Source organism: Giraffa tippelskirchi, chromosome 5, assembly GCF_054371585.1.
Source record: "Giraffa tippelskirchi isolate mGirTip1 chromosome 5, T2T-mGirTip1v1.2.pri, whole genome shotgun sequence".
NCBI lineage: Eukaryota > Metazoa > Chordata > Mammalia > Artiodactyla > Giraffidae > Giraffa > Giraffa tippelskirchi.
This window is the reverse complement of record NC_137279.1, coordinates 165,209,237-165,225,034: the sequence shown is the minus strand read 5'-3', so window position 1 is coordinate 165,225,034 and position 15,798 is coordinate 165,209,237. Positions and strand designations below refer to the sequence as shown.

The 15,798-nt window shown below is 41.2% G+C and overlaps 1 protein-coding gene across 1 annotated transcript in view; it reads left to right on the top strand.

Annotated features, from left to right (window-relative positions):
- LOC145504381 (uncharacterized) overlaps positions 1 to 15,798 on the top strand; it is a 234,473-nt gene that overhangs the window by 93,337 nt on the left and 125,338 nt on the right. Inside the window, exon 2 of the mRNA XM_081484995.1 lies at positions 14,873 to 15,362. Within this exon, the coding sequence (XP_081341121.1) occupies positions 15,325 to 15,362 (38 nt within the window). The 5' untranslated portion in view covers positions 14,873 to 15,324. The remainder of the gene's footprint in view (positions 1 to 14,872; positions 15,363 to 15,798) is intronic.

Genomic DNA, 15,798 nt, shown 5'->3' with positions numbered 1-15,798 from the left:
ATCAGACAACCATGATGGTGTGGTCAGTAATCCAGAGCCAGACATTCTGGATTGTGAAGTCAAGTGGGACTTAGAAAGCACTGCTGTCAATGAAGCTAGTGGATGTGATAGAATTCCAGTAGAGCTATTCAAAATCCTAAAAGATGATGCTATCCAAGTGTTGCACTCAATATGTCAGCAAATCTAAAAGACACAGCAGTAGCCACAGGACTGGAAAAGGTCAATCCTCATCCAGATTCCCAAGAAGGGCAGTACTAAAGAATGTTCAAACCATCAGACAATTGCACTCATCTCCCATGCTAGCAAGGTCATGCTTAAAATCTTGTGTGACAGGCTTCAGCATTATGTGAACCAAGAACTTCCAGATGTCCAAGCTGGGTTTAGAAAAGGCAGAGGAACCAGAGATCAAATTGTCAACACTTGCTAGATCATGGAGAAAGCAAAGGAATTCCAGAAAAATATCTACCTGTTTCATCAACTATGCGAAAGCCTTTGGCTACGTGAAGCATAAACTGTGGAAAGCTCTTAAAGAGATGGGAATACCAGACCACCTTGCCTATCTCCTGAGAAACCTGTATGTGGGTCAAGAATCAACATTTAAAACCCTGTATGGAACACCTAGTTGGTTCAGGATTGAGAAAGGAGTATGACAGGGCTGTCTGTTATTAACCTGTTTATTTAACTTATATGCTGAGCACATCATGAGAAATGCCAGGCTGGATGAGTTACAAGCTGGAATCAAGATAGGCAGGAGAAACATCATCAACCTCAGATATGCAGATGATACCACTCTATTGGCAGAAAGCTAAGAGGAACTAAAGAACCTCTTGATTAGGGTGAAGGAGGAGAGTGAAAGAGCCAACTTAAAGTTAAATATTAAAAAAAAATTAAGATGTCATTTGGCTCCATTACTTCATGGCAAATGGAAGGGGAAAATGTGAAAGCAGTGACAGATTTCCTTTTCTTGGCCTGTAAAATCACTGTGGATGGTGACTGGGGCCATGAAATCAGAAGGTAATTGCTTCTTGGCAGGAAATCTATGACAAACTTAGTGTGTTGAAAAGTAGAGACATCACTCTGCCAACAAAGGTCCATATAGTCAAGGCTATGGTCTTCCCAGTGGTTATGTATGGTTGTGAGAGATGGACTGTAAAGAAGGCAGAAAACAAAAGAATTGATGCCTTCAAACTGTGGTGCTGGAGAAGACTGCTGAGAGTCCCTTGTACAGCAAGGAGATCAAACTGGTCAATCGTAAAGGAAATCAACTCTGAATACTCATTGGAAGGACTGATGCTGAAGCTGAAGCTCCAGTATTTTGGTCACCTGTTGTGAACAGCCGACTCACTGGAAAAGTCCCTGATTATGGAAAAGATTGAGGGCAGAAGGGGAAGAGGGCATCAGAAGATGAGGTGGCTGGATAGTATCACTGATGCAATGGACATGAACTTGGGCAAACTCTGGGAGATAGTGAGGGACAGGGATACCTGGTGTGCTGCAGTCCATAGAGTCACAAAGAATCAGACATGACTGGGCAACTTAACAACAACCTTTGCTCAAGTTGCTTTTCAGGAACTTGGAGCTGTATCTTTCCCAGATCAAACCAGTTGAGACCATGTGCCATTCAAAATATCACCACTCGGAACATGCTACCACCACACCTTTTCCTGAACTTGTATCCTATGGAGAGCCAAAAAGCTCAGTCTTGCACAGACCACTGATTACCTCCCTTTTCTTACCTCCAATTACCTTTCCCCATGTCTCAGTCCATCCTGCCACTTCACTCCATAAAGCTCCTGAACCCCATCTTTGGGGCCAGAGCTGAGATTGAGATTTGTTTTCTTGCCTTCTCCCTTAGCGAAAGTTCTCAGTTACCAAACTTCATTTGTCAGCATTTAACTTGCTATTCCTCTGTAAAGGAGCTCAGTGTGGTAACAAACTTTACAACCAGCAGCAGAAAAAGTTCAGGCAGATCTTTGCTGTGGTTTGTCACCCCTTATTGGTAACCGAGTGCCTGTGGATGAGTCCCAGCAGCTACAGGGGGAAGGACGGGATTGCTGGTCCCCAGAACCATCCCCAGGATTTCCCTAGTGCAAAGCTGCCCACCTTTGTAGTTGAGAAACAGTTTGTGTGTGTGAAAGATGTCTTTTTGGGTGAGTAAACTTGCTAAAATGCCCTAGTTCCTAAGTTGTCTAATAATCCTGCCAAGACTGTGGGTTAGAGTTCCATCTTGGTCAAACTGTAGTCTGGCTAGAGTCCAGACCATTGGGTTGGAACCCCAAGGCTAGGGTGGTGGGTTAGAGGCCCATCCTACAAGAGAAACCATGGAAAGTGGGAGCTGCTAAGCCTCTAGCTTGGTGGGTTAGAGTCCCAGAGTTTTGGCCTTACTTATTTATGTCTATTTCAGATTATAATATTTGCTCAGAACTGGCTATTTAGAAACTGAGATTTTTGGTAACTGTAATAAAACTCCCTTAAGGAGATAACTTTAGGGGGATTCTTTGACTCTAAAGAGGTACAATTCCCTGCAGTCTCTTGGGAAGTTCCAGGTGACCAGGAAATTTATGGAGGTGTTGGGTCATCTGCCCATAGTGCATAACAACATACTGTGGACTCCCTTTTAAGAGAGCTGTTCTTCTGGGCCTTCATCATTCCTGGTGAAGCAGTTGGTATTAGCAGCTCATCTGGGGCTGACTCACCTGAACTTTGTTGGTTGGATAATTCCTGCTAATTCTACCTAGTCAGACCCTTACAAATGTTTTGCTTGCTGCAGCTGCACAGGGAAAAACCCTCCAAAATGGGCAATGTTAATTCCATTCCCCCTTGTAGCCCTCAAGGTTGCATTCCCCCAAATTGTGCAAAGTTTACTTATCAACTCATGAAAATGAAAAAAAAGATGGTATTTTTCATAATGCTTCTTGATCACAAATATTCTTTAGGCTCTGGAGAAAAATAGTCTTAAAATGGTTCTTTAAATTATAATACAATTTTAGATTTAACTAATACAATTCGATTTAACTACTCAATGAAAAGAAAAAAAGAGGTAAAAAACCTTATATACTACCTTTTATGTTCTTGTACCAGAATAAACTTTTGCAAAGAAAACATTACGGTTCAATAGGGAGGAAAGGCAAACATTTTTTGCCTGATTCCAATGGTAAGGGAAAGACCTGCTGTTAACTCAGTTGAACTCTGACTGCTCCTCCTCTACCCCCATATAGTGACCTGGCTGATTCTCCATAATAACCCCAGTCTGCCCCTGATCCAATCCCTCAGGGTCTAGAAATAGGAATCATCTCCCCTTTACCCTATCAGGGTATTTACTTTGACCAAGGAGCTACTCAAACCAGGCAGGGCATTATCCATCAAGGCAAGTTGCAGTGGAGGTATGAAGTCAGATTGGGTAGCTGATGGGATTATTTGGGTCCATTCCTCCTTTTCAACTCTGTATTTATTGGATTGGAATATGTCAGCTTACCCAGATGACCCAAAGAGAACAACAACAACAACGATAAGAAAACACTTTCAATCCACAGCCCAACTGGGAAAGACATTAGAAATTAAGTTCCTTTCTTGTTTCAGAAGACTGTAGACTGGTGCTAGGAAAAGCTATCAAGAAATCAGATGGGATTCATGCCAACATCCCCTGGCAACATGGTGTACAGGTTGTGTGTGCAGCAGGCACAGCTATACAAACAGTGGATCCTAATTGGGATGTGAACATGGGAGGTAGACCAAACTTGAACATTCACAAGATTTTATTCTTGCAGGACTATTAAAAGAGGTGCCCCAAATATAAAACCTGCATGAAGTACAGTAAGAAAACAAAAACCAAAGGAGCTTTTAGAGTTTCTTGAAAAATTTTTTGAGGTCTTTAGGCAACACACTGCTATAGATATATCCTGTGATACAAAGAACTTCAAGATGGTATTCAATAGTCCATGTACTCCGGACATATAGAGGAAGTTACAAGAAGTACAGAAGCAATAGGGAAGCCTATGTCTCAACTGGGTGAATTTGTGTATCAAGTTTTCAATAACAGAGGCCAGGTTCAGGAGAAGAGGAAGCCACAAAAGATGGAACAGTCTCCTCTGTTGGTGGCTAACTTGCCACAGGGAAATGCTAGACCAAAGTGAAGTCCCTCACAAGAGACCCAGTAGCAGGAAGAATTTCCAGGGTCCTCAAGAGGAACCTGGACAACATACAGATTACAAATAGCACTCGTGCTGGAATAGAGGGTCCAATCTTGAGTGAAGCTCCTGAAGAAGGTGAACTATGGGGGAACATTCATATACCTGAGCTGAGAATGGGTAACCAAGAACAATGTGCCCCAAGGGTTCTTTTAAATTCTGCAAAGTCAATTAGTATTTCCCTTATGGAGCCTGGTTGACTTCAAATATGGGAAATAAATTTTTGACTTTCTGATCAATGTGGGGGCCACCTACTCAGTTCTAAATACCTGGCTTTGTAAACTTTATTTTTAGATTATTAATAACTGAAGTGTCTGGAAAAAACCCTGAAAAAGACCTTTCTCCTGCACTTAGACTGTCAAATGGGGAAGACTCTTATGAAGGATCATTATCTGTATGTGCCTGACTGTCCTATCCCTCATCTAGGAAGAGATTTAATAACCAAGTTAAGTGCAAATGTTACCTATGCACCTGAACAAATAGACAAAGTATCACCAACTCCAAAAGGAATAGCCTACAAAACTTATGGAAGAGATACTCCAGCACATGAGTCCAGAAGTACGGGTGAAACAGAAGCAGGGGAGAGTGAAAACACCAGCCCTATACCTGTACAAGTCAGACTCAGTCCTTGGGTCCAAATTCCAAAGTGAATGCAGAAGCCTTTAGAGAAATGGGCAGAAGGCGAGGATGGGATGATTTGAGAGAATAGCATTGAAACACGTATATTACCATATGTAAAATAGGTGACCAGTACAAGTTCGATGCGTGAAACAGGGCACTCAAAGCCAGTGCACTGGGACAACCCAGAGGGATGGGGTTGGGAGGGAGGAAGGGGAGGGGGTTCAGGATGGGGGACACATGTACACCCGTGGCTGATTCATGTCACTGTATGGCAAAAACCACCACAATATTGTAAAGCATTTAGCCTTCAATTAAAATAAATAAATTTAAAAAAAAAGGAAATGGGCAGAGCCAGGGATTCAGCCCCTGCTAATAGCTGTCCTTGTGTATGACTTACAGTATGGCCCTGACGGCCTCCTTATAATAGTCCCCCTTTTTAGCAGCCAGGCACAGAAGAATGCAACTTTGTATATGATTTGAGGGCAGTTTATCAGATTGTGGAAGATATTCAGCCAGTTGTCCCTAACCTATACACTCTGCTTTGAAGTCTATGATGAACAAACAGAAATCCCAAAGATGCCTTTTTCTATAAACTCCCAAGTTTTGAATCCCAAGAGTTTTTACTTTTGATTGGGGAAACTCAATATACAAGCGTTCAGCAACAGTACTACTGGATAATACTTCTCAGAGATTTGAAAGTGTTCTTATTATATTTGGGAATGTCTTGGAAAAGAACCTGAAGGACTTTAAATAAGGGAGCTGTGCTCCAATATGTGGATTATATCCTGACTTCTAAGAAAGCACAGGACACCTGTAACTAGAATATGGATTTTATTCGAACTTTTTGGCTGAACAGGATAAAAGATAAGACAAATAAAGAGACAGATCTCCCAGACCTCTGTTTAATGCTTGGGCTTTGCACTCTCACAAGGACAGAGAAAGAGGCACCTGAGAGAAGGGAAGCTCTAGCCAGAATTGAGACTATCTCGTGGCAGTGGGGACTTCAGGGATTCTGGGAAGACCAGGTTCTGCTGCATTCCATCTCCAACTTTGGGCTCATAGCAAAAGCCCGCTGTGAAGCTCTTAAAGGAGAGGACAGTGAACCTCTAGGCTGGACCATGGGATGCCATAATACCTGTGTCTATTTAAAGTGACAATGGCTGAGCTTTTGTAGCAAAAATAACTCAAGTATCTGGCCCTTAGGTGTTGGTTGGAAATTATGTGCTTCCTGGCAATTGCAGTCTGCTGGCAAAATGGAGAAGATGAAGAACACACTTAAAGCCTTTAGTTACGATTTGTCAAGAGACAAATTCACCTTGGAATAAGGCCTTACTAGGGGCCCTGCTTCAGCTGATTGTGGTTCCTGAATGCAATCTTCCATTGAGCCCCAATAAAATGTTACATGGGAGCCCCCTTCTATGTTCTAGAGTTGATTTTGGAGACCCAAAGGGTATTGGAATCAAGGAATTAGACACTATCAGGTATGTACTACCATCACTGTGAGCTAGTATAACTGCTCTACATAAGTTTGCTTCTAACAAGTTGAAGTTTGCTTGCCTCAGATGTTCCTCTGCACAATTTCTTTCCTATAGGCTGGGTCCTGTTGAAACCTTAGAAAAATAAGCATCCAGAAAACCAGATCCATCCTCAACTGGACAATTTGATGTGCTATTAATGACACATTTCTCAGTGATATTAAAAATGAGTTAAGCCATGGACTCATCACACTGGAATCATGTAGCTCCACAATGATCCTCAGGTCCTATTTACAGAAACTTCACGGGGAATGACAGCCACCCCATATGAGAACATCAGGGCCATTATCACCCCAACTTTGGCTGGCTCTACACCCCAGACACTAAGCTCCCTGAATAGTGAAACCCTAATAGGTCTTAAGTTGCTATTCAGAAAGCAATATCCTAAAGTAAGGAGTAACATCCTTGTTGGATTGTTTGCTTGATTCTTCTAAATCCACACATTGAACTAGAAATATTACTGCCTTTCTCCTTTTCAAGCTTCCTTCTTGCACTTGACCCCACCCCCACCACCCCAGGCTTGGAAGGACAATTCAGTGATGAGAATTTCCCAAGTGCTGGCAAAGGCAGGTACTGTCTTGAGACATTGGAACAGTTCAGTCACTCAGTCATGTCCGACTCTTTGCGACCCCATGGATTACAGCATGCCAGGCTTCCTTGTCCATCACCAACTTCTGGAGCTTACTCAAACTCATGTCCATCAAGTCAGTGATGCCATCCAACCATCTCATCCTCTGTTGGGCCCTTCTCCTCCTGCCTTCAATCTTTCCCAGCATCAGGGCCTTTTCTAGTGAATCAGTTCTTTGCATGTGGCGGCCAAATTATCGGGGTTTCAGCTTCAGCATCAGTCCTTCCAATGAATATTCAGGACTGATTTCCTTTAGGATGGACTAGTTGGATCTCCTTGCAGTCCAAGGGACTCTCAAGAGTCTTCTCCAACACCACAGTTCAAAAGCATCAATTCTTCGGTGCTCAGCTTTCTTTATAGACCAACTCTCACATCCATACATGACTACTGGAAAAACTACAGCTTTGACTAGATGGTACTTTGTTGGCAAAGTAATGTTTCTGCTTTTTAATATGCTGTCTAGGTTGATCACAGCTTTCATTTTAAGGAGTAAGCATCTTTTAATTTCATGGCTGCAGTCACCATCTACAGTGATTTTGGAGCCCAAGAAAATAAAGTCTGTCACTGTTTCTATTGTTTCCCCATCTATTTGCCGTGAAGTGATTGGACCGTATGTTATGATCTTAGTTTTCTGAATGTTAAGTTTTAAGCCAGCTTTTTAACTCCCCTCTTTCACTTTCGTCAAAAGACTCTTTAGTTCTTTGCTTTCTGCCATAAGGGTGGTGTCATCTGCATATCTGAGGTTATTGAGACATTGGACAATGTCATTCAAAACCTTCACAAAATCATACTGATCACCCTTGATTCAGCCATTAACACTTTTCAGTCATCCATATCTTTTCTGTGACACATACTCAAAACCTATGAAGTTAGAATGGTTATCAAGGCTCTTCATCTTCTGTTTCTTCCTAATCCTCCCTACCTGAACAAGGATAATGGTTTCTGGAGAAACTGTAGACACCAAAATTTGACACTGCCACCAAAACCGCATCTTTTCTGTTGGGGAAACTCATGTCATCTAGTAAAGAGTTGAGCCTACTCAGTTCTCTTCCCTAGCTTATTTTCTTGTACTGGAAAGGTACATCCCAACATCAGGTTATTATTCTCTCAATTATATCTCATTTCCAATAGCAAGACTTGGTATATTTTCAAGGAGTGGGTCAACTTACTCCCCCCTCTTAAGCTATAAGGTATAGTAATCTTCATGTTTACTAACTCATGGTGAGCCCTAACTTGTATAAGTTCTAGACTTTCTCAAGAATGAGACTCTCAACGTATAAAATATGTCTGGCATTTTCTGTGCTCACTCAGGACACATCTTTGCAGTTTCAGTGATGAACTTTGGGCCTATACATATTGAGTTAATTGGATAATTGGGAGTACCACCCTAAATCCCATGGACAGAGGAGCCTGGTTAGATACAGTCCATGGGGTCACAAAGAGTCAGACATGACTGAGTGACCAAACAACAGCAGCCCTACTAGGGTGCTTAGTCATTCCCTTTGCTGTCTGTGACTCCAGTGAGACTCAATATTGGACTGCTGCTACTGCTGCTACTAAGTCGCTTCAGTCGTGTCCGACTCTGTGCGACCCCATAGACGGCAGCCCACCAGGCTCCGCCATCCCTGGGATTCTCCAGGCAAGAATACTGGAGTGGTTTGCCATTTCCTTCTCCAGTGCATGAAAGGGAAAAGTGAAAGTGAAGTTGCTCAGTCGTGTCCAACTCTTAGTGATCCCATGGACTGTAGGCTACCAATATTGGACTAGTTCTTTCAAATTGTTCTCCAGAGTAAAAAGGGCCTCCTACCTACCTGGAGATCAAGGAGATGGCTTTTGGTACATGTTCTGTAGAGTACTTTTACCATGGTGGGGAGTCAGACCACATGAGCACACAATTAGGAAATTTTCATGACCCTAAACATAATAGCACATGAAGCTTAGCTACTGCTGCCCAAAAGAAGCAAATTGTCCTATATAACTGCAGAGCTCTAGATGACATCCTGGCTGAACAAGGTTGTGCTTGTACTGTTGCTGATACTTTTGGTTTCCCAGGTAGTGCTAGTGGTAGAGAATCTGCCTGCCAGTGTCAGAGATATAAGAGACATAAGTTTGATCCCTGAGTCAGGAAGATCCCCAGGAGAAGGGCATGGCAACCAACTCCAGTATTTTGCCTGGAGAATCCCATGGACAGAGAAGCCTGGTGGGCTACAGTCCATAGGGTTGCAAAGAGTCGGACACAATGGAAGTGACTTAGCACACCTACATGCATCTATGCATACTTTAATCTCTCTATTACCGTCGAAACCCACATATGCAAAATACGGCAATAAGCTACTTGGCTAAAACAAGTATCCCCAAAAGTGCCAGGTTCAGGTTGGTTTTCAGGGTAAAAAGTCCTGGATTGCACATGGGAAGAAGATCTATTCTTCAGGGACTATTAATGCTTGGGTAACCTGTACTTAACTTATCTAGAGTTTTAAACAGGTACTTGCTGATAAAAACATGCTCTTAAATGTTGCACTAAAGCTGTTGAATGAGGAATGAGATACGGCAATTCTAATACTGTAAAATATGAGCTGGGAAATGGACTATTTCTAGATGAATGCTGAACAGTTTTGTTCCTCAGGCTCTCATTAGGTCTATGCCCCCTTGCCATCAGAAAGTAGCCAGAGGGATCCTTTTCCTGAATCCCTCAAGGAAGACAAATGAGCAAAGACAGGGGGCACTAAAACCCAGGGGTAACCTGCTCAGGCCAGCCAGACCTAACCTGCTTCTCTCACTTTTAGTTGATTTTTGACTGAATTCCCTTTAGCTTTCTTACTCTACCAACCCAGATATATGGGTCATTAATCTTTATTAATGCATTAAAGATTAGAACTAGCTAAATTTATTGTCACTATGTATATAATGTTTTGAAGTGACATATTTTTATATGGTACTATTTAGTTGGGAACCAGTTGCCTTAATATTTGAAATGTGTGATTGTTTTGGAACTTGCTGGACAGAGTGATTTAATTTTTAGATACATAATACTCAGAATTAGTATTTTTAATGGTGTGCATATTTTGATTCTTAAATTTTTTGCTTCTTAAACAAGATCCTGACCAATTTGCTCATTTTCTGTGGGTTATGGCCCATGCATTCAAAAAGCAAAACTTTGATTTTAATTTTTACATCATAGGCTCTTCAGATAACACATTCAATTGCTTAAATACTGCCTAAGACCATTATAAAATTTTTATTTTCTAGTGTTCTCCTTATATAGTTGTTGATATAGAGATGATCTGTAATATATGCATAATATTTAAATCATGAGTAATGTTGATAATGCCGTTTATCATGTTTTAAATATAGTTCACACAAATGTCACCTTACATATTTACACCTCTCATATAGAGAGTGACCATATGCAGCTTTTTTGGTTAGAATCCATATCCAAAGACTCATGGCAGTATGTTATGTGACAGGTTAAAGCAAAATCAAACAAAAAAATCCCAAAACCTGTGAATTTACTTTAATTTGAAACTGTATATGGTATTATATATTTGCTGGGAATTTGACATTTGGAGAGAAGAAAATACAGTTGGCCCTTTGTATCTGCATATCCACGGATTTAATCAAAAGATGGAAAAAAATTCCATGAAATAAAACTTGAATTTTCCACTCATCTGCAACTATTTACATAGCACTTAAATTATATTTGGGGTTCCCTGGTGGCTCAGACAGTAAAGAATCTGTCTGTAATGCAGGAGACACAGATTCGATTCCTGGGTCCAAAAGATCCCCTAGAGAAGGAAATGGCCACCCATTCCAGTATGTTTGCCTGGAGAATCCCATGGACAGAGGAGCCTGGCAGGGTACAGTCCATGGGATCATAAAAAGTTGGATATGACTGAGCATCTAACACTGCTACTATAGTAAGAATTGCTAAATTTGTTATCAGGAACTTAGAGCTTGAGAAACCAACATGTATGAACTGCACAAGATCACTTATGGAGCCCTGTGTGAAAGTTTAATGGATGACTTTTTGACCTCAGAGGGCCAAAGGCTCCACCCTCATAACACATCTTTTTTTTTGATCTTGCATCCTATGAAGAGCCATGGAGTTTGATCGTGCCTGCACAGCCCATCTAGCACCTCACCTTTCGTACTTTCTATCACCGTTTCCCCGTCTCAGATCATCTTATCTCATAAACAGCCTGAACCTGATTTTCAGGAAGGTGCATTTGGGATTTGTTTTTGTGTCTTCTCCCTTGGCTGCCTCCTTAATGAAACTTCATCATTGCAAACCTCAGTGTTTTAGGCATTTGACTTGCTGCGCATTAGGCAAACAAAACTGGTGTGGTAACAATTTCAGGCTAATTTCAGTTCTAAAACAGTTGAGAATTGGTTAGTTCAGTTTTTTTTAACCTTTTTTGTAAATGGCTAGTTCATATTTTTCCCTAACATGTAGCATAGCGAAGAGTCAGATACGACTTAGTACGTGTGCACATGTGATCCAAGCAGCAGGGCCCTTTGCAACTCCAGGAACCATTCAAACTGGCACCATTTCTGTCATTTGGTGTAAATGCTACAAAGAGCAAATGTTATTACCATAGGAGCATATGCAGCCTCCAGAATCTGAAGCGCTGTATCAGCCATTGATGTACTTTTATCTTCATAGTGAAGATTGTCCTTTGAGGTTATGCCCTACAAGCTACTAAAATCCTAAAAATGTCACTAAAATGACAGTCTCTTGAATCTTCATGTGTTTTAAATTCTCAATCCTGGTGTACTTCTAATATATTTCCAACTTCTAGTTTATCTGGGTCAAATATATCATCAATATAGTATGGAAAACTAATGAAATGTTCTGCAGAATATCCAGATGTACCAGTCCTTTCAGGCTATTTTGACAGAAGGTAGAATGAGCTAGCCCCATGAAGACAATCATATACATGGATAGCCTTGTCCCAGGCCTTTGTACCTGAAGTGGTAATAACCGGTTTAGCAAAGTACCTCATCTAATACTGAATTAAGTTTAAGTAATCTGCTTTTTCCAGAAACTTTCTTCAGAAACCTGGATTTCTACAGACCAGATCAATGGTTTAAGGGAAAAATGTTGGAAAGATATATTTTTTTTTAGTGGTATACTTGCTTGCTATTTCTTTCAAGGATGTAATATTTGATTTCTACTAGAGATGAGCTTTAGAAACTTTCCTTTTGTCACTTCCGTGATGATAGTTCCTACCCAAGTTAAGAAAATGGTATGAGGGTTCTGCCAGTGACCATTTTCTTTGCACTTATATAGTCAGGGGTTTCCTTGGTAGCTCAGATGGTAAAGAACCTGCCTGCAATGCAGGAGACCTAGGTTCAATCCTGGGTTGGGGAGACCTCTTGTAGGAGGAAATGGCAACCCATTCCAGTATTCTTGACTGAAAAATTCCATGGACAGAGAATCCTAGCAGGCTACAGTCCATGGAATCACAGAGTCAGACACAACTGAGCAATTAACCCTTATACTGTCAGGACCAGTGAATTCACCACTGGGTAGGGCCAAGGACACTGAATCTGTCAGGACTCAATTACCTGGCCCAACATGGAACCTAACATGACAGTGATTATTCTTTGTATCCATCTCTCTCGATATCAATGTTGTGAGGGCCAGAAGGCATCTCTAGCAGTTTTAAAGAAGGCCCTTATATCCTACAGAAAAAGCAGAGGCCAAGAAACTAGCTTAGAGACAAAAGTTCAAAACACACTACATGCTCAACTAAAGCATGTCTATGCTAACGTCAGTGATTTATCTGGAAAAACATGGGTCCTTAATGATTTTAGCTGTTCAAACTTCCTTAAGCCTTGTGAATCAAGGGGGAATTGGCTCTCAAACATGCACCTCACTAATTTATTTCTTTATGACAGAAATAATCTCTATGGATATGATGCTCAGATTTCTTTCAAGAGAATTTTGGACAAGAAAATTAAATGGTGGGGACCCCCTCCAGCTGGTGCCCTGCCTGACTGCAGGATCCATACAGGCAACAATCTTCTTGGGATACTCCCAGCTAAGAACCAAGCATGGCATGCTTATAGGAACATTGCCATTCACTTCTGATGCAGAACTCTTACAGACAAATTTGAGAATGTTTTGGACAGTCAGTGGGGAGCCCCAGTCAGGACTGTAGTGCAGCGTGCCTCCTCCTACCCACTTCTCCTGTTTCGGATGTCAGACCTGCACTGCCTTTCAAAGTCTCTCCTCACCTGCTCCTGCTCTCATCTTCCTCTTACCCTTTCAGCTTTTTCCCAAAGTGATTCCATCAGATGCCTGCTTCTTGGAGGGTCTGAACCCACAAATTCCCTCTCATCTTATGGATGCCGTCTTTGACATATCTTCTCAGATGATTTTGAACTTTGTAGGTGAGAGGTCTTGCTACCTGGTTTAGGTAAAGCTCAGGCTGGCTGACGTGGGAACACTGGTCAGTTCACACATTAGCAACACCCAATTTCTCTGCTTCATCCCATCTAAGCCTCACAGAGCAGGTAGGAGGAGATCAAGGGCCATTCCTGCACACCACCAAAATGCTGTTACTCTGATGGTTTCAAAGATATTCTCAGAGACTATTAATTTCCTACAATGTCTTTCTCAGTGATTAGAGTCAGAACAGTATAAGAAATAGGGCAAACTAATTTTAGTGATCATGGTGTCATACTTAAAAGCAGCTGATATATAGCCATAGACTAGATATTCAAGGATAAATGGCTCATAACTTGTATGATCTATGGGAATAAACCAGCTTCTTTCTCTAAGTCTGAGATTTTGATGACTAGAATCTTTTTGAAACAAAATAATTAGTGGATACTTCAGCAGAGCGGTATGAGAACCATCACCTCTGTACATAATTCTCTTGAATCCCACAGACTACTTCAGAGAGGGAATTGATGAGGGTCCAGCTGCTGCTGACTTCCATCTCTACACTAGAAGCCATGCCTGCTAAGGGCTACTGCCCTGTAACAACAGGGCTAGGCTACTAAGTCTCTCCCCTAGGGAGAGTCAGGGGCCCTACTAGGAGGAGTAGGCCAAGAAAGCAATCTCTAATACTAGAGTTTGCAATTGGATCACTTATCAACTTGTTGGTAATGTCCTAATTGCTTTCCTTTAGGTGGACAAAAGATAATAGGAACATTGTCCACCAGTGGCTAACTCTTACTCTGGCAAATTGGGAGAATGTTTGAGAAGAGAGTACGTTAAATGTTCCTATGTATCATACATCTTGCATGGAATTGTATCTAGATTCCTAATCACTAACCAAAGTCCTGATGCCTCCTTTATTGTCTTGCCTCCCCATGATACTAGTCTTCTCTCTTTAAGGTTCAGTGATTAAACCTGGGAGCAACAATTCTAACTCATCTAGGATATACTGCAGCCCTCCAAAATCTCAGCCTGCCCACAAACTAGATTTGAATCGAGCTTGTTATCTCTTCAATTCAGATTTCAACTTTGCCACTAGAAGGACCAGAAAAAGACTATTAAACACGAGTCCAGGGCAAACCCCAGATTCAATCCAGATCTTTTCCCTTAAGGCCACCCTTGATACTTCAAATTCTCAGATTGTTGGGTAGCTTCAGGCTTCGAAGTGAATGGACAAGTTCACCACACTATAGGGTGCTTTTTGTTCCTTCTTTAAGACCAGCATTTATTGGTATTTAATATTTTCTTAATATCTAGGATTAAGATACATAGCAAGATATGTAATACAATATACAATGTTAATTTTAGATAACTTAGAATATTGTCAACATTTAAGCTTAAAGTGCAAGACATTGCACAGAGCTCAAAAATCATTGTTGAAAACTACTAGTAATTTCAGTTCCAATGACATATTCTGAAGGCTAAAACTGTTCTGTTCTCTAACTTTCTGCAGATGCCTTTTCAAATTCAGTGAGAATCGTCTATGGGTAATTTTTGCCCTGCTAATCAACACTGGCCTGGGTGAAAATTTCTCAAAGGTGCCCTGGACTGAGATTCCCACTCAATACTTCGCTCACATTCTCCTAGCCATTGAGAGCACAACAGCCTGGCCACGCCTGTGATTCAGGATTTGATTCCAGGCAGTCATAGACTACAGTTTGCAGTCTGCAGAACAGGAGAAGTTCTATGAAACACTGAAGCCATATGCCTCCCTGATGCAGGTACTGATGATTCGGCCCAGCGTGTTTTCTGATGCCTAGAAAAATATTAGACACTTCCCAGCATACTAATAAGTCAACTACCAATGGCCCATGAGATGAAGTATGCTTCCCATCCTCTTGCCTTAAAAATCAAGTAAATGGAAGTAAATGGTTATACCTTTATTTCAAACCTTTTGTTCAGCCAATGGGGAGCCCCAGTCAAAGTCTCCTGTGGAATTTCAGGTATCAGACTTAACATCTTCAAGTTTCCCCCACCTACTCTTTTCTCTACTTCATGTATAACAGAAACGGCCAAAAAGCTTCAAGTTCTAAAGCAGGGATGACACCATTTGCTGTATTTTCTCATTCCCTGGATAGTGATGAGCATGGAAAGCACGTTGATACAAATGTGAATTGATTATATGACTTGGTGAACACAGTCCTGGCCCATTCATTCTGTTGCTCTTTGGCCTTTTGGAATTCTCAGAAGTTAAACAACGTGATAATTTACCATAAAGATTTATAATTTAGAGTTCATAATACAAATATGCCTTGATTTTGGAGAAAGTTTAGGCCTTCTCCAATACTACATAAAATTTAAAATCATACTATTCTGCCAAATCTAAGTGTTCTTTGTAAAATATAAAAGGTGGAAAACTTGTGCCATTGGTGATCTCTT